The 24103-nt window shown below is 45.0% G+C and overlaps 1 protein-coding gene across 5 annotated transcripts in view; it reads left to right on the forward strand.

The window, feature by feature from the left end:
- dgkza (diacylglycerol kinase, zeta a) overlaps nt 1–17312 on the forward strand; it is a 432154-nt gene extending 414842 nt beyond the window's left edge. For all 5 annotated transcript variants that reach the window (XM_067993676.1, XM_067993677.1, XM_067993673.1 and 2 more), the window contains one exon: nt 11713–17312. In XM_067993676.1, the coding sequence (XP_067849777.1) occupies nt 11713–11829 (117 nt within the window). In that variant the 3' untranslated portion in view covers nt 11830–17312. The remainder of the gene's footprint in view (nt 1–11712) is intronic.
- The last annotated feature ends 6791 nt before the right edge of the window (nt 17313–24103 follow it).

Consider the following 24103-nt stretch of genomic DNA (forward strand, 5'->3'; position numbering starts at 1 on the left):
ATTAATCAGCCGTTTTATATGGTGAGATTTATCCTGAGGCAGCCCATTTGCTTTCAATGCGTCTCCCTCCCCCGACACTGGCTCTGCTGAAGTAAATGTGCTTCAAATAATCTCACTCCAAACAAAAGCCCGAATATAGTGAAAATGCAGGGTACACGGAGCCGGAGACTGCCGACTCTAGCTGCTGGCTGCTCTGTGTTGATGTTTGTACGCTGATCATGGTGCTGCTCTGGATCTATTTTCATTAGGGATGAGTTTTGCAATCAGATCTAAATCCAGTTTATTCCGATTTGGGCCATTATCAAATTTTCTTTTTATTTTGTTTTCCGAATTAATCCAGAGCGGATCAGTTCGGATTTCATACACTCGTCACCAGCTGCTGGGAAAGATAACATTCCCAGCGGAGGCTGTAAAACAAAATAATTGGCTTAGGAATGCAACTCCCGACTTAGAGACCCAGGCAGCGGCGTTATTGGTGTGAAGCTTGGATTGGAATTCACTCGCGCCTCACCTCACCTCGCCTCACCTCACCTCACCTGCCAAGGCACTAACTCACCTGTGCTGCCTCCGGGGAAGCCAGGCACGCCCCCACAAGGACGGAGGGAAAATTGAAGGGCAAGTTAACCCAGGGCCACACTCCGATACCCTAACATTCGTTCTCAGGGCAGGCCTGGGAGCGAAGCAGCCATGTTCCTTGATTGAAGGTGGTGCATCGTGAGGGGAAAAAGGGAGAAACACATAAACAAGAAAGACTCGCATCATCAAAAATAAAAGCGTCACTCACGATGGGGTATGTCAGACAGGGAAGGGGCGAATGAGGACACCAGTTAAGTTGTGTGTGAGTAAAATTTTCTGAACGAGTTCGTGGTGTATGCTGTTGTTAGGTGCTGGTTTACATTCGCAACAACAAAAAAAGTTTTTTTGTCCATTTAAAAACTTTTTTTTAAGCTGTCGCATTGTGCTTCAGTTATCAGGTCAGGTGACTTGCTCCCAGTCTTCTGCTAGTTCTACTCTTTAGGCAGCTACTAGGAGGATGTATATGAGAGCAGGCCCGGAGTGAACCTCCTCTCCCACCCGTTTAAGTATGTTTGTCTGTTTCTGTCTGTCCATCTGCGTCTTGTCTGTCTCTCTCTTTCTCTCTCTTCCCCTCTTTATCGCAAACCAGACAGCTTTCAGTTGACGCTTCCTCCTCCTCCTGGAAGCTCAGGCTAACATTAGAAACTCCATGAGGCGTGATTCTGTGTTTTACTGCTCCACAACTCATTGGACCACCAACACGGGGGTCCATGGGAAAGAAGAGGCTTTGTGAACTGTTGCTCTTGGTACTACTAATAGAAGTGTATTGTGCTGTTAACGCTGAATGGCCCCAGTTGGGATGGGGGGACAGGGGGCGGAGTCAGCTGCCCACATGATTTGCAGTGTGTGACAACTCATTCCAAATAAATGGTTGGTATTTAGATTGCAGCCTGTAATCTGGATCTGCCGTTAATTCAGAGCAAAAACCCAAAACGACAGCTCCTATATATAAAAAAGGGTTTGAAGTCTAACCTTCCATTAACAGACCGTACAACACCGGGGAAGGTCAGGGCCCTTTTCTGTGGGAACGCAGATGTCTTTGTGCAAGTCAGCTGAATTAATGTGGACGTGAATTGGGTATAAATGCCAGATGATGGGGTGAATATTGTGAGGACCATTTTGAAATTAGTTAGGAGCTGTTATTAAGGAAGAAAATTGCCAGATGGAGTTTCAAAAACAAGAGAAGAGAAAAAAATAATCCCACCATCTGGAATCTGTATTGGGCCCTGTCATTAATAACCCACCAGGTGGAAACAATTGGGAGAACTGATCCCTCAATGTCACCTCCTCATAAACACTAATCTGTATGTGGATTCCACAGGTTGGCATTCCTGAAATCTCTGCAGTCTGTGAGGTGCCTTTTTACCTGTCAGATCAGGGCCAAGAGTCACTGGGTTAAAGGTCAAACCAATTTTGATGTGTTTTGTTGGGCTTTAACGTGATAATCCCTTAACTCAGCAAATATCATCATCAGTGTTGTAAAAGTTAAGGCAAAGCCCACTCTTTACATACTTGCCCTGCTCCCAGCTAATGAAGGAGACATCTTCTTACAGTATGATGATAATTGGCACTCACTGCTACGTGGCTGCAGTCCATCCCACAGAATTTTAGTCTTTGCTGATGTTTATCCACTCTGCCAATATGGAGCTCATTCGGACATGCCCAGAGGCTGCCATTAAATGATAGAGCCACTCTCGCAACATCCTGCGTGCATCATGATTAGTTCAAATGGCTGTTTCTGCTCTGGGGTCTATTTGTACCCTGGCCTAGCCAAAAGGCTGCTCTTCAGAATTACCCTACTTAAAAAAATAAAATCACTGAAGAGAAAATGTAGAGACTTGTCTGTGGGTACAACGAAAGGTGAATGCACACACAGTGTAAAGGGAAGAAACTAGCCCTAGACAGTGTTGAAAAAGAAGGCCAGTGATCGATGTGTTGGTATTGGTATCGATCAACATATAAGAGTATTCATGAGTGCTCAAAGAGAGAAACTAAGAGTATCAACCCTTGCCTCAATAATACTGGTGATACGTACATACACAAAGTCACACTATGCTACCGTAAACCTTTACACTACTCTCTTGTGTTGACCGACTAACGCAGTGTTTTGGAGCAGCACCACGTAGAGCCCATGTACCCTGATGCTTAGCGATGCAGTAGCACGATGCTTTGGTCCACTGACATATGTTGCCATAGCAGTGGAGGCGAAACAAGTTCATTCTTCATCCGCACCAAGTTCTCACTCACCGCCGCATGGCTGTAATAAGATGCCTCCCAACCCCAGAGAGGAAAGAAAATAAGAGAGTGTTGTCCTGGGTCACTGCGACACACCTTCCAGCTGCCAGCTCAAGGCACGATTGGCATAAGTCTGGGAGCAGGCTCCATTGCCCATCCTCTTGAACCCAGTCGGTGCATGGCACAAGATCAGGACAGAAAGAACTATGGGATGAAATTCTTCATGTAGTTTTTTTTATTCGTTCATGGGATGTGGGCGTTGCTGGCGAGGCCGGCATTTATTGCCCATCCCTAATCGCCCTTGAGAAGGTGGTGGTGAGCCGCCTTCTTGAACCGCTGCAGTCCATGTGGTGAAGGTTCTCCCACAGTGCTGTTAGGAAGGGAGTTCCAGGATTTTGACCCAGCAACGATGAAGGAACGGCGATATATTTCTAAGTCGGGATGGTGTGTGACTTGGAGGGGAACGTGCAGGTGGTGTTGTTCCCATGTACCTGCTGCTCTTGTCCTTCTAGGTGGTAGAGGTCGCGGGTTTGGGAGGTGCTGTCGAAGAAGCCTTGGTGAGTTGCTGCAGTGCATCCTGTGGATGGTACACACTGCAGCCACTGTGCGCCGGTGGTGAAGGGAGTGAATGTTTAGGGTGGTGGATGGGTTACCAATCAAGTGGGTTGCTTTGTCCTGGATGGTGTCGAGCTTCTTGAGTGTTGTTGGAGCTGCACTCATCCAGGCAAGTGGAGAGTATTCCATCACACTCCTGACTTGTCCCTTGTAGATGGTGGAAAGGCTTTGGGGAGTTAGGAGGTGAGTCACTTGGCACAGAATACCCAGCCTCTGGCCTGCTCTTGTGGCCACAGTATTTATATGGCTGGTCAAGTTAAATTTCTGGTCAGTGGTGACCCCCAGGATGTTGATGGTGGGGATTCGGCGATGGTAATGCCGTTGAATGTCAAGGGGAGGTGGTTAGACTCTCTCTTGTTGGAGATGGTCATTGCCTGGCACTTTTCTGGCACGAATATTATTTGCCACTTATGAGCCCAAGCCTGGATGTTGTCCAGGTCTTGCTGCATGCGGGTTCGGACTGCTTCATTATCTGAGGGGTTGCGAATGGAACTGAACACTGTGCAATCATCAGCGAACATCCCCATTTCTGATCTTATGATGGAGGGAAGGTCATTGATGAAGCAGCTGAAGATGGTTGGGCCTAGGACACTGCCTTGAGGAACTCCAAGTTATAGTCCAGCAATTTTATTTTAAATTCACAAGCTTTCGGAGGCTTCCTCCTTCGTCAGGTGAACGATGTGAAAATGAAATCCTCGAAATGAAATCGCATTTATAATTCACAGAACAATGCTTGGTGATTACAGACAGTTTTTTCAATTGCCCGTTGCCAAGGCAATCAGTGTGCAGACAGACAGGTGTTACCTGCCAGGTCTCACAGAATATACAAATCACCAAAAAAAAACAACAAACAAAAAAAAAACAGAGATAGAGAGGTAGAAACATAGAAAAGACAGCAACTGACCCGTTATATTAAAAACAGATAACATTTGTTCGCTGGTGGTAACGTACCCACCAGCGAACAAATGTTATCTGTTTTTAATATAACGGGTCAGTTGCTGTCTTTTCTATGTTTCTACCTCTCTATCTCTGTTTTTTTTTTGTTTGTTGTTTTTTTTGGTGATTTGTATATTCTGAGACCTGGCAGGTAACACCTGTCTGTCTGCACACTGATTGCCTTGGCAACGGGCAATTGAAAAAACTGTCTGTAATCACCAAGCATTGTTCTGTGAATTATAAATGCGATTTCATTTCGAGGATTTCATTTTCACATCGTTCACCTGACGAAGGAGGAAGCCTCCGAAAGCTTGTGAATTTAAAATAAAATTGCTGGACTATAACTTGGTGTTGTAAAATTGTTTACAATTGTCAACCCCAGTCCATCACCGGCATCTCCACATCTTGAGGAACTCCTGCAGCAATGTCCTGGGGCTGAGATGATTGGCCACCAACAACCACTACCATCTTCCTTTGTGCTAGGTATGACTCCAGCCACTGGAGAATTTTCCCCCTGATTCCCATTGACTTCAATTTTACTAGGGCTCCTTGGTGCCACACTCGGTCAAATGCTGCCTTGATGTCAAGGGCAGTCACTCTCACCTCACCTCTGGAATTCAGCTCTTTTGTCCATGTTTGGACCAAGGCTGTAATGAGGTCTGGAGCCGAGTGGTCCTGGCGGAACCCAAACGGAGCATCGGTGAGCAGGTTATTGGTGAGTAAGTGCCGCTTGATAGCACTGTCGACGACACCTTCCATCACTTTGCTGATGATCGAGAGTAGACTGATGGGGCGGAGGAAGCACTGAGGGTAGCAAGGGCACAGAATGTACTCTGGGTGGGGGACTTCAATGTCCATCACCAAGAGAGGCTCGGTAGCACCACTACTGACCGAGCTGGCCGAGTCCTGAAGGACATAGCTGCTGGACTGGGCCTGCGGCAGGTGGTGAGCGAACCAACACGTGGGAAATCTTACTTGACCTCGTCCTCACCAATCTACCTGTCGCAGATGCATCTGTCCATGACAGTATTGGTAGGAGTGACCACCGCACAGTCCTTGTGGAGATGAAGTCCCGTCTTCACACTGAGGACACCATCCAACGTGTTTGTGTGGCACTACCACCGTGCTAAGTAGGATAGTTTCAGAACAGATCTGTAATTGTATTCCAGCACAATCTGTAACCTCATGGCCCGGCATATTCCTCACTCTACCATTACCAACAAGCCAGGGGATCAACCCTGTTTCAGTGAGGAGTGTAGAAGAGCATGCCAGGAGCAGCACCAGGCGTACCTAAAAATGAGGTGCCAACCTGGTGAAGCTACAACTCAGGACTACATGCATGCTAAACAGCGGAAGCAACATGCTATGGACAGAGCTAAGCGATTCCACAACCAATGGATCAGATCAAAGCTCTGCAGTCCTGCCACATCCAGTCATGAATGGTGGTGGACAATTAAACAACTAACGGTAGGAGGAGGCTCTGCAAACATCCCCATCCTCAATGATGGCGGAGTCCAGCACGTGAGTGCAAAAGACAAGGCTGAAGCATTTGCGACTATCTTCAGCCAGAAGTGCCGAGTGGATGATCCATCTCGGCCTCCTCCCGATATCCCCACCATCACAGAAGCCAGTCTTCAGCCAATTCGATTCTCTCCATGTGATATCAAGAAACGGCTGAGTGCACTGGATACAGCAAAGGCTATGGGCCCCGACAACACCCCAGCTGTAGTGCTGAAGACTTGTGCTCCAGAACTAGCTGCGCCTCTTGCCAAGCTGGTCCAGTACAGCTACAAGACTGGCATCCACCCGACAATGTGGAAAATTGCCCAGGTATGTCCTGTCCACAAAAAGCAGGACAATTCCAATCCGACCAATTATCTTCATGTAGTAGTGCGAACCGGCCGGTACTGCACCCGGTGTCCTTTTCCATTCACTATGACCTGATTTGCCAAGATGAATTTCACCCCCATGTGTCCATGAATTTGAAATAATGAGGATTGACTATATGTGTATGTTTGTGTACATGCATACGTGCACACATGCATATCTATCAAGTATGTATGCACATGAGCGCGTGTGCGCACGTGTATTCCAATGTAAGAGGTGCTGCAGAGTTCCTTATTGTCATTAGGATATGGATTTTTCTTTTGAATTTTTGACGCGTTATATATATCCTTTCTGATTCTCAGTTGTTCTGAAGTTATTTTGTTAAGCTATCTACGAAAATGATTCAGAAATCTGCATTTGGATCTGATTTTTCCAGAAATCTCTTATCAGGCCCCGAATTCTGGTTCAGCTGATCACTCCCCGTTCAGTGGGGGAGATTAGACGATCATAACCACCCTGAAGCAGCTTTGTTGAGTTGCCCACGGTAACATAGACACCTCAGTACAAGAAACTGCCAGCAGATGCAACAAAACACATCTAAATTATTATTGTAGGTTGTACCAAACTCCTCGATGTTCAGGGGCAGAGGAAGAATAGAATTTACATTCAGCTTCCGATTTCAAGTCATGATTTTTCAGTACAAAGTAGTGTTTCCAGGACATCTCAGTGAGGATAGACAGTAGGAGTGTTTTGCTTCAGAGGGGTTTTCTATCTATCCTCTCATAATTTGCCTCAAGATTAGGTGTCAGCCATGGCTCAGTGGGTAGCATTCTCACCTCCGAGTCAGAAGGTCGTGAGTTCAAACCCCACTCCAGAGACTTGAGCACAAAATCTAGGCTGACACCTCAGTGCTGCACTGTCGGAGGTGCTGTCTTTTTGCATGAGACATTAAACTGAGGCCCCGCCTTCCCTCTCAGGTGGATGTAAAAGATCCCATGGCATTATTTCAAAGAAGAGCAGGGTAGTTCTCCCCAGTGTCCTGGTAAATATTCATCCCTTAACCAACATCACTAAAAAAAACTAAATCTGGTCATTACCTCATTGCTGTTGTGGGAGCTTGCTGTGCACAAATTGGCTGCCATGTTTCCCAACATTACAAAAGTGACTACACTTCCAAAAAAATGTACTTCATTGGCTGAGGTCATGAAATGCGTTTATATAAATGCAAGTTCTTTCCTTCCATTGCTTTTCTCCAACATCCCATTCAATAACTGATTAGTAGTGAGATGTCTCCCCAACCCACGATTTCCAGCCCATGCCTACGGGCGAACATTTCACTTTGGCATCCGACTGAATTTGTGAACAGTGAGTCGGCAGAGAATCCGCCCATGTGTTGAATGACGGGTGGGGGTGAAGGGGATGGAGGGGGTGCTCATACATCGACGCACTGCACCACCAGCCTGCGTAGGGATGCACAGGAAGCTTTTAGAGTCATTAATCCTTGCTGTCTCAGCCAATGGAAGAACAGTGGGGTGCTTCACTCCACTAGCACACTGAGAAATGCCTCCTATTGCTGTATGAAGCAACACATTTGGTGGAGGACCAGTTCAGTTACTGGCAAAGCGTTAAATCCTGCACCTCTGTGTGAGAAGGCCCATTGTAGGCCCAAATTTAGCCTGGCATGGAAAATCGTAAGCATTCACCACATTATAAGCCTCTCTTGTATGATTGCTATAGCAACCACTGGAAACTGTGAAAAATCAGCATTTAGAGACAGTAGTTTGACTAAAAAGCCTGTTGAGAAAAATATAGCTCTAGTGCCAGTCCACAGTGAATCATTGACTACCTTCTTTGTGGGTTCAGTATAGTCGCTGTGGTGGGGGAGGGGCATAAGCACATAAGCTCTGTAGGTGCTTTGTACGATGGTAGTTTCAGCTTCCTTACACAGAGCCCACAGTGCTGCAGATGCCATTGTAAGTCATGGGCACACATTTTACATTTTTATTATGACCGGTCCCAAAACCAGAAACCCCGGGGGAAAAAGAATGGGTGACCAAGCAACTGTTCAGGAAGTGGTTTTCTTTTTAGTGCTCATTCTCGTACAATGTGTGGAAAGTTTCCATTTTGGGGATGGTGGGGGTGAGGAATCCATCTTGTTGATGTAGTCAGCCAGGATGGGGGGGGGCTCCTCCTGTCCTGGAGAGATTCTCGCCTGTTGACTTTGAAGCAGACTAAAGCACTTAAAGAAAAGCAAGGGTCGTTCCTCTACAGGACGGCTGTTTCTCACCTGTCACTCATTAGTCAGGACAGATGAAACCATGGGTGGCCCAGTTCAGCGGCATTTGACATGAAGACTCCTGATACCTTGAGGGAAAAGAGAAAAAAAAAACTGTGGAAAAATACCAATAGCTTCAAAACAAAAAGATATCTCCAACTTCTTTCACAACCAGCAATCATACAATAATCAGCGCAAGCACAGTTCAACGTTGAATTTAAATTAGGAGGATCAATAAGTGTGTCTCCCCTTGTAATGTTTATGGAACCTTCCAGGGAACATAACTTGCCCATTATAAAAGTAATGTGCTGGGTGCTATAATTATTTATTGGATTTTGTTAAGTTACTTTCTTCAGTTCTGGGACGATTTAGATGGTACTAGAATGTTGCAGAAGGTCTTGGAAAGAAGACAAGAATATTTATAGGAATTTCTCAGGAAGAACTGAGAAACCCTCATACATTTATACCCTTAAGGCTTATTATTCTGTAAGACAGGGTAATCATTCCACGTAATATGCAGGGTTGTCGATGTGAATGAGATTGTGTGATCGAGGGTTTCCTGTCCAATTTGGGCCGTGTGGGGAGTGAATCCCTGAAAATTCCGACTGTAGAGTGCACAGTTCAGTTATGTTCAGCCTATCAGAGCAGCAGAAAGAGTTGCTGGAAGTTTCCGTGCTATAGCGATCATCAGTCTGAACTGGCAGTTATACACTAGTCACCCTGTTCATAAAACTGTTTGATGCTGGCCTGGTTTTTGCCCTTGAGGATCTCTTGAATCAAGTTGGCCTTGATACAATATTACAAACGGGATGTGTACTAACAACAATACTTGCATTTCTATGAATTTTTCAGGGGTTTTAGATAACCGCAAGAAAATATTGCAGCTGCTTTTGAAATTCTACCAAAACACACTCTTAAGGGTTACAAGGAACTTCGAACTGATTCATTTTTAAAAGAGGACAGGTTTTTTTTTCACTGTCTGTAAAATAACGGTTTGGAGTTTGATTTGCTCTAATGGTCTGTTCCATTAGTGTAGCCACCTTCACTGGTCCTCTGGGAGGAAGCTCTGCACGGAGAGGCATGAGGGTAATGGAGAGAGCCTAACAGATTTGAGGCTTTTTATGAGGTATGGAGCCCGTTAATGGATGTTATCCAGCTGGCAGGCAGAATCAATTAGGAGTGCAGAGCCCAGGCACTAGGGTAACAATGACATTAGGATCTCGGCTCCCTCTACCTTTATAAACTCCCGCTTTCACACCTCGCACTGAATGCAGCTCAATTAAAGGACACTTCATGTGATCATGCAAGCATATTAGTGTGCTTCCCTTCCTGAACCTCTCCGCCTCTCTCTCCTCCTTTAAGACGCTCCTTAAAACTTACCTCTTTGACCAAGCCTTTGGTCACCTGTCCTAATGTCTCCTTCTTTGGCTCGCTGTCAATTATTGTCTGATTACGCTCCTGTGAAGCTCCTTGGGACGTTTTACTATGTCAAAGGTGCTCTGTAAATGCAAGTTGTTGTTACTGATCAGAGCTAAGGGGTTGGTCATGCGTTTAAAAACTGAGGCGCCTTGATCGATGATCTGCCCTGCATTGTGAGTATTTTCCCAGCGCTCTCATGCTGATTTAGAATAGATGCAAATTGTTGAGGTGGGGGGGGGGGGGGAGGGGTGGGGGGCGGTTAAGTTGGCCTTAATCGGAAGCGCAAAACAGACAATAGCAAATGGGCAATCCAATTTACACCCCACCCAATTTTCTTCACCACTGACCTCAATGAAAATAAAAAATCAAAGGTGATCAGGCGAGATTAGGGTCAGCCATGATCATATTGAATGGCGGAGCAGGCTCGAAGGGCCGAATGGCCTACTCCTGCTCCTATTTTCTATGAGATGTACCACAGACCGCCAATTGTCTGTTTTGCGCTATCGTCAATGACCAATTTCACCCCTTTGGCATTTAAATGAATAGATCGCTCTGTGACTGAGGCATATTTGTATCCATACCACAGCGACCGGGGAATGATTGTAAAATGGTGTCACTGGCATTCTGTTCTGTATCGTTGTTACGACCAGTCAGGAGAGGCCATGGATCCAATGTTCCCCTTGCTGGCCCCCACTTTTTCCACGAACCCCAGCTTGTCCAAAACCCTACCCCACACATCCAGCCCCCTGCATCAAAGTCCCGCTCACCCGTCAGCCTGGTCCTCGCTGACCAACATCGGCTCCCAGTCCCGCAATTTAAAATCTGCACCTTCATCTTCGAATCCTTCCGTGGCCTTGCCCCACCTTATTCTCTACGATCTCCTCCAGCCCTGTATCCCCTCCCAAACACTCCGTTCCTCTGACTCTGGCCTTTTGCGCATCCACCTCTCCCTCTAAGTGGTCAGTAGAGGCTGACCCTTCAACCGCCTGGACCCTACTTCCTGGAACTGCCTCCCTAATCCTCTCCCTACCCGTTTCTCTCCTCCTTTAAAAAATCTTCTCAAAACCCACCTCTTGAACCAAGCTTTTGATCACCTCCTAATCTATCCTTCCCCGGCTCAGCATCTGTTTTCCTTATACTTGTCCGTGAAGTACATTGTGATATTCTTTACCTTAAAGGCAATTATATAAATACAAGTGGTTGTCCTTTGTGAATCAAAAGCACATTTTCTCTGTATTTCGGATCCTGTTTTCGGAGCTGTTCTAGTAATGCGAACGCAAACACAACCCCCCCCCCCCCCGCCACAAGCTGGACTACAGAACACCAGATGTAAAAGAACCTTATTCCTCTGTCCAGAGGCAACCGACTCCTTGGCCTGTGCCAATGCTTCTCTCGAGCTGGCTGTTCGGGCTGCCCATGAGAGCGAGGTGAAGGGGGATGGCAATCCTTCTGCCAGGCTGCATGTTGATTTTCCTGCCCTCGTAACCTGTGTGGAAATAGCTCAGTGCACCAAGAGTAAGCGTGGGCAATAGAGGTGCAATTGGTTTGTAATGTCGCAGTCATGTTGCAAAAAGAGTCCAGTTCATAATACCCCGGAATTGTCCTGATACCAGTGAGATCTTGTGGGAGCGAGTAATACACACGCAGAAAAGCCGTGGTTACTTTCAGGCCCCTCTCAAACAACATCTCCTGTTCCTCTGGTTTAGTCGGCTTTGCCGGTGCTTTTGGCGGGTGCCGTATCAAAAGGGAAGGTCGAGCGCTGTGCCGCGGATGTGCGCCCAGTTCCCGGCTTGCCTCCTTCACTTACTCTTTCTCGCACTGCTCCTCAGGGGGACACGCCGAAAAACAAAGCGGAGAAGGCCATGGACCTGGACCTGGCGGCGTACCTGGAGAACCGGCAGCACTACCAGATGATTCAGCGAGAGGATCAGGAGACGGCTGTGTAACACCTGCGAGGAGCTGGTGGCAAACCTCCCCCCTTCTCCCACCACCCCCACCCCCTCCCCCCCCACAACCAGACTGCGCATGCCCGCTGCCATTTGTGACGACGTGGATCGTTGGCGACTGTGCGATCGGCTATCGTGTGTGTGTTTGTGTTTGTGTGTGTGTGTGTGTGTTTTATCCCCCCCACCACTAAAACCACAAGCTGGAGCAACCAGAAGCCAAAACCAAAAATGGCAACATGGCGGTTACTGCTGGCAAGCAGCAGTTTGACGATGGTAACAACCCGTCAAATTGAGCCTCACTGATGCAATGACGGATGGATAAGGGCAATGGCTTTTAACGAAGTTGGCTACTTGTAGTGATTGATACATCAATACTAGCATTAACATTACGGTGTTTAAATTGCACGTTACATGGTGATACGACGTAGCTTTCCATACCCCGGGAAATGTCCGCTGCTGAGATGGTAACGACTCGAGAGGGATTACAAAAGGCTCCAAAGTGAACGCTCACTACTTTGTAAAGGACGTGTGGCACTATAGCGCACGCTGCAAAATGAACCTGTGGATCTGATCACTATATTTTTATGGCTGCCTTTTTAAAAGAAAACTGCGTGGAAAAGTATATGTTTTTTTTTGTGCACATTGGAACTTTTAATCGTGACGACGTTTATTGTTAACTCGAACAATGTCTGCCCCAAACTCGCTGGGGTCTGAAGGACAGCTCGTTCAGGCTTTTTGTAATGTTTACGGTGGGGGAGGGGGGGGGGTGGGGGTCGCAGTCAACATCCGTTCGTAATCACCGGGGTAGGGGGACCATGATATCAGAGGAGGTTTGAGAAAGAGAGACTGAGAGATGCGTGGCGGGTGCTGATAAGTGGATGTGTTGTCCTGACGTCCAGGGCCTAACATTTCACCAGCAACTTGACTTACTGGTGAGAGATGGAGGCAGAGAAATTCTCCTGTTGCAGACGTTTAATAAGTACCCGAATAATCGCCGTTGATTTTATTTTTCTAAATGAAGGACTGCTGTTATTGTTTACTTTTACCTGAGCATTTTTTTTTTTTAAAAAAGACTTTCAAAACTGTAGATCAAAATTTTCAGGCCGATGTTTAGACAACCACAACCACCCAAACAGGGATGTGCGCATGTATTTTGGTGAGAAAACTGTCTGAATGAGTACGGTCTGTGCAAAAAGGCTTTAATATGGAGCCAGTTTTTTTTTAAAAACCCATTCATAGTTAATGAACAAAAGTTCATACCCATGATTAAAGAGCAATTCGCAGGTCGGCACTAAGACTTTGGCCGTGACTGTGCCCAAAGGACCAGTCTGTGCTGTCAGCTGATCAGCTGGGCTAACTGGGGTGCCACGATTGGCCTCCGGCAGAGCCCCATGTTGGCGGGGGGGGGGGGGGTGGGGGGGGGAAGAATCAGCCAAGCTTTCCATCCCTAACCCTTGAGAGAACTGTACCCACCGCCCCTCCCCCACTCCTTCCCCGGCAGCCATATTACGGCATGCAACCTTATTTTGGCATCCTAGGCACAACGTACAAACAGTTCAGCCAAATAAGGGGAATATTTTATTGCAGATTCCCATGTTAATGCACCAACCTGTGTACATTGTGGCTATTTTTTAAAAGGCAAATTCTGCGTCCTTTCATTCCTTGGGACTTTCCGATATATCCTCTGTCAAATGAGGTATTATGGGATGTTGTGGCAAAGCTTTTTTTGGTGACCTTTTAAAATCCTGATTGGAACATTTACTTTTTAAGAAGCAGCACCTTTAAAGTATAATTTGAACAGCCCCCGTGGGCTCCGACCTATCAGAAAGCCATCACTGCGCTGGAGCTAAGTAGTTAGATGGCAGTCACTTTTAATATTGAAATCCTTTTGACTTGGCTTTCCATATGAAGGAAAAATACGTTTTCCTATGTTGTGGTCTTCACTTGCCTTTCCTGTGTTTCCATTGAAAAGTGACACAAAATTGTAAATAATCAAAACATTGACTTGTTGAACAGACCTGAATGGTAACTCAGATTTAACGGAGGACTCTTAACCCCTCCACCTCTCTCTCTCCTCCTTCGGAGAACCACCTCTGAGCAACCTTTTGCTCACCCTTCCCAACCTCTGCTTCTTTGGCTCGGCGTCCATTTTATTCCTCACACCTCGGTGAAGCTCCTTGGGACATTCTGTGTTAAAGGCGCTGTATAAATGCAGGTGGTTGTTGCTGTTGCTTTTGAGAATGCTAACTCTGGGGGTAGATGATAGCGGGTAAGTACTCGCCCCGAGATCAGGCGCAGGTAGTTACTCTTAGATAACGCTGGGCCCCGTCAGTCGCAATTTCAAAGGTTTCCTTCGCTGGGCAGTGTGCTCTGCAGTATGGTGGAGCAGGAAGAGAAGGGGCCATTTAAAAATCTGATCTATATGTAAGTGTGCTCAACCTAGTACGCCAGTACTGTATGGTGGCACTGTATATTTTATGTATATCAAGTAAGACCTTAAACCAACAGCGCAGGACTTCCCTTTCAAAATATCCAAACAGATAATTGGATATTTGGTTCCGAAGACTCAGTTGATTTGGTTTAGATTAATATATATTGTATGACTTGACTTCAACTGAACACCAAGATAATACTGTTGTAGGGTAAAGGACATTATCATTATGTTGAATTATTAAGAGAATGGAGCCATGACTTAGCGGGGATTTAGTTTTAACTTTTATTTCAATGGAAAGGAAAGTTGAGTAGGGTGTGTAATGGGCGGCCGGTTTTACACTATCGCCAAAAGTTAAAACCACCCCCCAGTGTTTTTGATCAGAATTAGAAAGGATTTAATAACAAAAGAAAAGGTTTACAGACTGACCTTCCCTGGAAAAACCAACACAACAGGCCCGGGTGAAGTCGGGCGGGGGGGGGTGGTGGTGAGATTGAACTCTGCCAGACCGTCCTCGAAGCTGTCACCCAGGACGTCCTAAATCCCAGAGACAACAGGAAGAAAGTGAAACTCCACACGGGTGGAGTGGAGACAGGCTGCTCCATTCTCTGCTCTCGGCTGTGTAAATAGGTTCTTTGAACAAAACAAAAGATTCTGTCTGGTTGTAAATTTCCCAGGATAGTACAATTATTGTAATATTCCAGTGAGGTTCTCTTGGTGTGTCCAACGATTTGCTGTCTATGTGACATTTTGTGTGTATAATTACTTAAATATGGGCCCTTTTTGTAGATTGGTATATCTTCAACCATTGGCAGTTGTTTTTATATTTGCATTTTGTGTGCGTGTACGTTTTGGAAAAAAATGCCTTGATTTGCCTCTTGTCAAGTGAGTTGGATGCAGCCACGTTGTTCCTACTTGAAACTGTGAATCGAGTCCTAGGGTGTTCCTCACTGATGTGCTGTGAGGCCTCCCAGTCAGCGTGCCAGACAACACAACATGTTCTCAGGACCAGGGCAGACATTATAAGGGACGGGATCGCCTCAGAAGACAGTGCGTTTAAGAACGAATCTCTGTGCTTTCCACCATCACACAAGACAAGATGGGAGTGGGACGGGGGAAGAGTTTTATTTAAGGTGTTTACCACAGCAGTATCGAAGCATTGCTCCGATTTCAATAATGATAGCCTGCTAATTACACTGCACGATATTGTCACATGAACACTTGATCCATTTGTGTTAAATTTCTCCGTCTGCTGTGCTAATGGAGGCATTAACCCAATTTAAAATGGGAGTAGCTGACAGAGGAATTAGACGCAAACACGTCAAACCTTCGTACGAGGATGCCCAACACTGTTCCCAGGCTGGTGTCCCTTTTAAAAAAAAGGTTCCAGGTAGTGTATTTGAAATGGATCTGAAAAGTCATCACTGACGACTTCACACTGCTTTAGATGTAGGGTGTCCCAGTTTGGTCCATGCAATTTGTTTTTTTTCCCCAATGTGTTTTGGCCTCTTTTAGACGCTGCCTTTGTCCCAGTGTCTAAATCCATTTATTTCCCCCCCCCCCCACTCCTCTGCCATCAGTCCCATCTATGGCATACATTCCCACAGCTTTTAATAACTTTCAGTCCATTTCTCTTGTATTCTAAATACAGAATATTATGTAAAGTTTCTGATATAATCAGATGCATAATGGCACAAAGCAAGAGATGGACTCAGTCCCAGTCCTGCTAGAAAGTGGGGGGGAAATGACAGAAAGTTTCAACAGCTGGGAATTTGGGGATTCAATATAAACCGCTGGGGACGGGGAACTAGGTGGAGCCGTGTATTTGGCACTGACCGTTTACATCTGGGATCAAATACAACCCATACTAATGAAGTGCAAATCTCCTCTGCTGTGTATGAGCGTCCTTAGTGAAGTGAGGGGGCAATTTTAATCCAATTGGATTACAGCACAAAACTGTTCCTAATTCAGCACCAACTAGAGATCGTATTCGAAAGAGGCCGCAGGATGGTTGTTGTGGAAAATCGGAGGGGGAAGAAATCTCACCCTCGTGTAAGAGGGGATAACAGTTCTGAATTGGGGCTGAAGCACTTTATTGGGGCAGAGTGCAAGGTGCTTTATTCTGCATCGAGTGCTGCTATTACTGACTTGGGGAATGCTGATACAGGGTGCTCCATTCCCAGCACTAATATTCCTCACTTTGATGAGTAGAAAGTTTGCAACAACAAAAAAGACCTGGCTTTACAAAAGTGGCTGCATCTGCTACATTATGTGTTACACACTGAAGGGGGAGATCTGCAAAACATTGACCATAATAATTTTATCCCACACCATGTTCACCATTCACCCCTCCCCCCCTCCCATCACACTGATACCATGAAATATAATGCCAGTCTGGACAATTCACCCCATGGTACTGAGGCATACAGACCAGAAGATCCCAGATTAAACTCTTGGCCTATGTTGAGTTAAGCTACAATTGTTCTCAATGCCCCTGAGCCAAGGAGGGGAAGAACCGGCCAGAGTTCCCACTCCTCCTCCCTAAACAGTGGCCCCTACTGGTATGTGTGCATATGTAGATTTGAGATGAGCTTGGCTGTGTCCCATAGCCTGCACTGACACAGTCTTGGCACACACATGAACAGTGGGCACTTGGGTGATTTTTCAGAAGGCTGCCATTATCCATTTCCCATGGAACAGTATCCCAGAAAGAGGGGATGGAAAAAATGACTCCATCTAGGACACCTCCGATAGCTATAAAGCATAGGAACAAGAGAAAGGACCAAGGGACGTCAGAGATGTCTCTTCAGAGTAGATGGGGCGGTTTACGTCAGAATGAGGCCCCTTTGACAGGAAACCAGTATTTAGGATATGATAAAAGTTAGCACTTATAGCCGAATGTACGTGAAGTGAGGATTGGCTGTACCATTGCTGACTTAGTGAGCAACAAACTGGGACTTGGTATAAATGTCCTTTTACTGGGTTGCATATAAATGGATTTGATTGTATTTGCATCAGACTGGACCAATAAAAAAAAAATTTAAAAAATCAATGAGCCAATAAATTGCTGACTTATAACAGTTTTCTATGTCAGTTCATACTGGCATCTTTTTTTGTCCCTTTTAAGGTTCTTGCTCTCTGATTTATTTCCTTTGCTCCCTCCAACACCTCACCAAGTTCTCATGAGTATCAGTCAGGAAAACAATATTGCTCTAAAAATCCGAAAGTAAGTTGATAAACTGAGAGACAACTGCTCTGAAATGGGAATCCACAAAACTGGGTTAATTAATATTCTCCATTAGCTATCGTGTTTATGTCAGTGTCAACCCATGATGAGTGTGTTGCTGTCCATATGTTTTCTACAGAATATTTCTCAGGTTTTGGTTGTTTGTCCAAAAGTCTATATTTAAAGAAAAATTGCTAATAATTCCTGATTGGTATTATTAAACTAAACATGGATAGAGTTCCCATGGACTAGACCCTTCCCATTCACTGACATTATTTAGAGTTCTCATGGTCACATTATCTCCGATTAAGAGATTTTCAATGGGCCCATCCCCTTACTACTGACTCATTGTATAGAATTCCAACTTACCAAATCTCTCCCAATCACTCTCATTGTATCAATGGACCAAACACTCTTCATTGATCTCCATAGTGTAGAATCCCATTGGATCAATCCCTACTCTCGTCCCAGCTTCCCTTATCATAGAAATAGACCTGAAAATTATTGCACCCATTACATCTCCCAGTCTACCCTTCTTCCTACAACATGCAGGCTTCTAGAACTCGAGTCTGGCATCACCTCCTCAACACTAATTGATTTAACTCATCTTCTCTCCTGTTCCTTTCAACCTTGTTGCTGTCCCACATGAGGGCCCATGGTCAGGATTCTGAATAACAAAGGGGATTTTCTTGTTATTAGAAGAGTTTTAAAGGGTTGCAGCCAGAGTCATGCAAGGGTAATTTCCCCTTCATAATTCCCTTCTTTGTTAAAGAACCATCAGATGGCCAAGTCTATGACCTGCTTCACATAACTCTCCTATTACTGTCTTTACATAGGGAGGGATATGTTTAGCCAGATTAAAGGGCCTAGTCATCATAAGGATCACTTTTGATCAGCCAAGTGTTTAGATACAAGGACCAAAAATACCACTGTTCAGGTTAGCATCAGTAAGAGGAAAAAAAGTGGAAATTATCCTAAGGCGAGGCCGAAGAAGTACCTCCATAATAACTTAATAAGAAGCATGGATTTAGACGAGGAAGATCCAGCCCTACAAATTTGAAGACATTATTGATAAAGTAGATATTAGAGTTCCATATGAAATCATTTATTTTGACAAAGTTTTACATATAAGTTTTCTAATTAAACCAAAAGCTACAGGAATCCATGGTAGAACCCTCCATTTCTCAGAGAAGTCACGCACTTCACAGCTGGATTGGCCCGTGGTGCACTATTCCCATTAAGAGGCTGTTTATCTAGTTAAGCAGCATTCTTACGATTGCATTCCAATCAACTGTGATAAAATTAATTGGTGCTTGGAAAAATATGGGTTAATAAATGAAAGCCAGCATGGATTTGTTAAAGGAAAATCATGTTTGACTAACTTGATTGAGTTCTTTGATAAAGTAAAGGAGAGGGTTGATGAGGGTTGATGCGCGGGGACACAGCAAAGTGTAGAAATGAAGTGGTCATAGGGGATTCGATAGGGAGATAGGCAGGTATTTCTGCAATAGCCAACGTGAGTCTCGCATGGGATGTTGCCTGCCTGATGCCAGGCTAAAGGACATCACTGAATGGGGGCAGAACATTTTGTGGGAGGAAGGGGAACAGCCAGAAGTCATGATCCATGTTGAAACCAATGACATAGGTAGGAAAGGGGTTAAGGTCCGACAGACAGAGTTTCAGGAGCTAGGGAGGAAGTTAAAGAGCAGGACCGCAAAGGTAGTAATCTCTAGATTACTCCCAGTGCCACGTGCTAGTGAGTATAGGAACAGTAAGATAAGACAGGTTAATGCGTGGCTGGAGAAATGGTGCAGGGCGGGGGGCTTCAGATTCCTGGGGCGTTGGAACCAGTTCTGGGGCAGGAGGGAACCTGTGCAAGATGGACGAGTTGCATCTCAACAGGACTGGGACCAATGTCCTCGCAGGGAGGTTAACTAGTGCTGTGAGGGGAGGGGCACCAGGATGAAGCATTAGAGAGGAGATACAAGATACACAGAGGACTGGGAGAGACAAACGGCTTTAGAGTAAAGAGTAGTTCAGAAATAGGAGAGGTCAGACAAGGGGGAAATGCGAGGCAGACTAAAATGGGTTTGGAGTGTATGTGCGTAAATGCACGGAGCATGGTAAATAAGGTTAGTGAGCTGCAGACACAAGTAGCACATGGGACTATGATATAGTGGCTCAAACAAGGGAAGGATTGGGCACTTAATATTCCTGGCTACGGTGTATTCAGGAAAGGTGGGGAATGATAAACAGAGGTGAGTTGGCAGTATTGATCAAAGTTACCGTTACAGCACTAGAAAGGGATGGTGTATTTGAGGGGTCAAAGACAGAATCTGTTTGGTTAGAATTAAGGAACAATAGAGGAGCTATTACGCTGCTGGGCATATACGATAGGCCACCAAATAGTGGAAAGGAGATAAGCTAATTGGCAGGCAAATTGCAGAAAGATGCAAGAACTTTAGAGTAGTGATAATAGGGGACTTTTTTTATTCATTCATGGGATGTGGTTGTCGCTGGTAAGGCCAGCATTTATTGTCCATCTCTAAATTATCCTAATATAAACTGGGAAAATAACAGTGTAAAGGGCAAAGAGGGAGAGGAATTCCGAAATATGTACAGGAGAACTTTCATGATCAGTATGGTTCCAGCTGAACGAAGAAGGAAGCAGCGCTGGGTCTAGTTCTGGGGAACGAAGTGGGGAAAGTGGAAAGATGGAGCATGTTTCAGTGGGGAAGCATCGGGAAACAGTGATCATAATATCATTAGATTTAGAACAGTTATAGAAAAGGACAAGGAACAATCAAATGTGAAAATACTTAACTGGAGGAGGGCTAATTTCAGTAAGTTAAAAAGGGATCTGGCCCAGGTGGATTGGAATCGAAGATTGGCAGATAAAACAGTAAATGAACAATGGGAGGCCTTCACAGAGGAGATAGTTCAGGTAAAGACTTTTCCATGAGGGGGAAAGGAAGGGCATCCAAAGCTAGAGCTCCCTGGATGACTAAAGATATGGAGATTAAAATGAAATAGAAAAGGGAGGTTTATTTTAAAATGTCAGGTTCATAATTCAATAGAGAACCAAGCTGAATACAGAAAGTACACGGGAGAACTGAGAAAGGAAATAAGAGGGGCAAAGAGAGAATATGAGAATAGATTAGCTGGTAACAGAAAAGGGAACCCAAAAATCTTTTAGAAACATATAAATAGTAAAAGAGTAGTCAAAGGAAAGGTGGGGCTGATTAGAGACCAAAAAGGAGATCATCTTGTCAAGGCAGAGGGCATGGCTGAGGCACTAAATGAGTACATTGCGTCGGTTTTCACTAAAGAAGAGGATTCTGCCAACGCGAAAGTAGAGGAGGAGTTAGTAAATAAATTGGATAGGATAAAAATAGATAAAGAGAAGATACTAAAAATGTTGGCAGTACTCAAAGTGGAAAAGTCACCCGGTCCAGATGGAATGAATCCTAGGTTACTGAGGGAAGGATGGGTGGAAACCTCAAAGGCTCTGGCCACAATCTTCCAATCCTCCTTAGATATGGGATGATGCCGGAGGACTGGAGGATTGCAAATGTTACACCCCTGTTCAAAAAAGGGGAGAGGGATAAACTCGGCAATTACAGGCCAGTCAGCATAACGTCAGTGGTGGGGAAACTTTGAGAGACATTAATCCAGGATAAAATTAATTGGTGCTTGGAAAAATATGGGTTAATAAATGAAAGCCAGCATGGATTTGTTAAAGGAAAATCATGTTTGACTAACTTGATTGAGTTCTTTGATAAAGTAAAGGAGAGGGTTGATGAGGGTAGTGTGGTCGATGTGTATATGGACTTTCAAAAGGCGTTTGATAAAGTACCACATAATAGACTTGTTAGCAAAATTGAAGCCCATGGGATTAAAGAGGCAACGGCTGCGTGGATACAAAATTAGCTAAGGGACAGAAAGCAGAGATTAGTGGTGAACGGTTGTTTTTCAGATCGGAGGGAAATATACAGTGGTGATCCCCCAGGGGCGGTATTAGGACCACTGCTCTTAATATATATTAATGACCTGGATTAAGGTACACAGGGCATAATTTCAAAGTTTGCAGATGACATGAAACTTGTAAATGTAGTAAACAGCGAGGAGGCTCAAAAAAGGGCAGGATTGGGTACTAAATATTCCTGGATACAAGGTGTTCAGGAAAGATGGGGAAGGAAAGATAGGAGGGGGTGGCAGTTTTGATTAGGGAGAATATCACAGTGCTGGAGAGAGAGGATGCCCTTGAGGAGTCAAGGACAGAATCTATTTGGCTAGAGTTAAGGAACAATAGAGGTGCCATTACACTACTGGGTGTATTCTATCGGCCACTCTCTAATGGGAAGGAAGGATATAGAGGAGCAAATTTGCAGGGAAATTACAGAGAGGTGCAAAAGCCATAGAGTAATAATAATTGGGGATTTCAACTAGACTAATATAGACTGGGTTAGTAATAGTGTAACGGGCAAAGAGAGGGAGGAATTTTTGAAATGTGTTCAGGATAACTTTCTCGACCAGTACGTTTCTGGCCCAACGAGGAAGGAGGTATTGCTGGACTTGGTTCTAGGGAATGAGACGGGCCAAGTGGAGCAAGTGTCAGTGCGAGAGCATTTAGGGAGCAGCGATCATAGTATCATAAGGTTTAGAATAGCTATGGAAAAGGACATGGACCACTCTAAAGTAAAAATACTCAATTGGAGGAGGGCCAATTCCAGTGGGATGAGAACTGATCTGGCCCGGGTAAATTGGAACCATAGATTGGCAGGCAAAACTGTAATTGAACAGTGGGCAGCCTTTAAAGAGGAGATGATTCGGGTACAGTCTAGGTACATTCCAATGAAAGGGAAAGGTAGGGCAACTAAAGCCAGAGCTCCCTGGATGGCAAAAGAGATACAGAATAAGATGAAGCGGAAAAAGCAGCATATGACAGATTGATAATATAAGTGAGAACCAGGCTGAATATAGAAAGTTCAGAGGGGATGTGAAAAAGGAAATAAGAGGGGCAAAGAAAGAGTATGAGAATAGACTGGCGGCAAACATAAAAGGGAATCCAAAAGTCTTCCACAGACATGTTAACAGTAAACGGGTAGTAGGAGAAGGGGTGGGGCCGATTAGGGACCATAAAGGAGATCTGCTCATGGAGGCAGAAGAGGGCATAGCTGAGGTACTAAATGAATACTTTGCATCGGTCTTTACCAAGGAAGAAGATGCTGCCAGAGTCTCGGTAAAGGAAGATATAGTTAAGATACTGGATGGGCTAAAAATTGAGAAAGAAGAGGTACTAGAAAGGCTAGCTGTACCGATAAGTCACCGGATGGGATGCATCCTAGGTTGCTGAGGGAAGTAAGAGGGGAAATTGTGGAGGTACTGGCCACAATCTTCCAGACATCCTTAGATACGGGGTTGGTGCCAGAGGACTGGAGAATTGCAAATGTTACATCCTTGTTCAAAAAATGGTGTAAGGATAAACCCAGCAACTATAGGCCAGTCAGTTTAACCTCGGTGGTGGGGAAACTTTTAGAAACGATTATCCGGGACAGAACTAACAGTCACTTGGACAAGTATGGATTGATTGGGGAAAACCAGCACGGATTTGTTAAAGGCAAATCGTGTTTAACTAACTTGATGGAGTTTTTTGATGAGGTAACAGAGAGTGTAGATGAGGGCAAAGCGGTTGAGGTGGTGTATATGGATTTTCAGATAGCGTTTGATAAAGTTCCACGTGGTAGGCTTGCTATTAAGATTGCGGCCCATGGAATAAAGGGGACAATAGCAACATGGATACAGAATTGGCTAAATGACAGGAAACAGAGAGTAGCGGTGAGCGGTTTTTCGGATTGGAGGGAGGTGTAAAGTGGTGTTCCCCAGGGGTCGGTGCTGGGACCACTGCTTTTCTTGATATATATGAATTGGACTTGGGTGTGCAGGGCACAATTTCAAAATTTGCGGATGCCACAAAACTTGGAGGGGTAGTGAACAGTGAGGAGGATAGTGATAGATTTCAAGTGGATATAGACAGGCTGGTGGCATGGGTGGACACGTGGCAGGTGAAATTTAACGGGGAAAAATGCAAGGTGATGCATTTCGGTAGGAAAAATGAGGAGAGGCAATATAAACTAGAGGGCACAATTCTAAAAGGGGTGGAGGAACAGAGGGATCTGGGGGTGTATGTGCATAAATCGTTGAAGGTGGCAGGTTGAGAAAGCGGTTAAAAAAGCATACGGGGTCTTGGGCTTTATAAATAGAGGCATAGGGTACAAAAGAAGGGAAGTCATGATGAACCTTTATAAACACTGGTTCGGCCACAACTGGAGTATTGTGTCCAGTTCTGGGCACCAGACTTTAGGAAGGATGTGAAGGCCTTAGAGAGGGTGCAGAGGAGATTTACTGGAATGATTCCAGGGATGAGGGACTTAAATTACGTGGATAGACTGGAGAAGCTGGGATTATTCTCCTTGGAACAGAGAAGGTTGAGAGGAGATTTGATAGAGGTGTTCAAAATCATGAAGGGTCTAGATAGAGTGGATAGAGAGAAACTGTTCCCAATGGCAGAAGGGTCAAGAACCAGAGGATTTAAGATGACTGGCAAAAGAACCAAA

The sequence above is a fragment of the Heptranchias perlo genome, chromosome 12, assembly GCF_035084215.1.
Source record: "Heptranchias perlo isolate sHepPer1 chromosome 12, sHepPer1.hap1, whole genome shotgun sequence".
NCBI lineage: Eukaryota > Metazoa > Chordata > Chondrichthyes > Hexanchiformes > Hexanchidae > Heptranchias > Heptranchias perlo.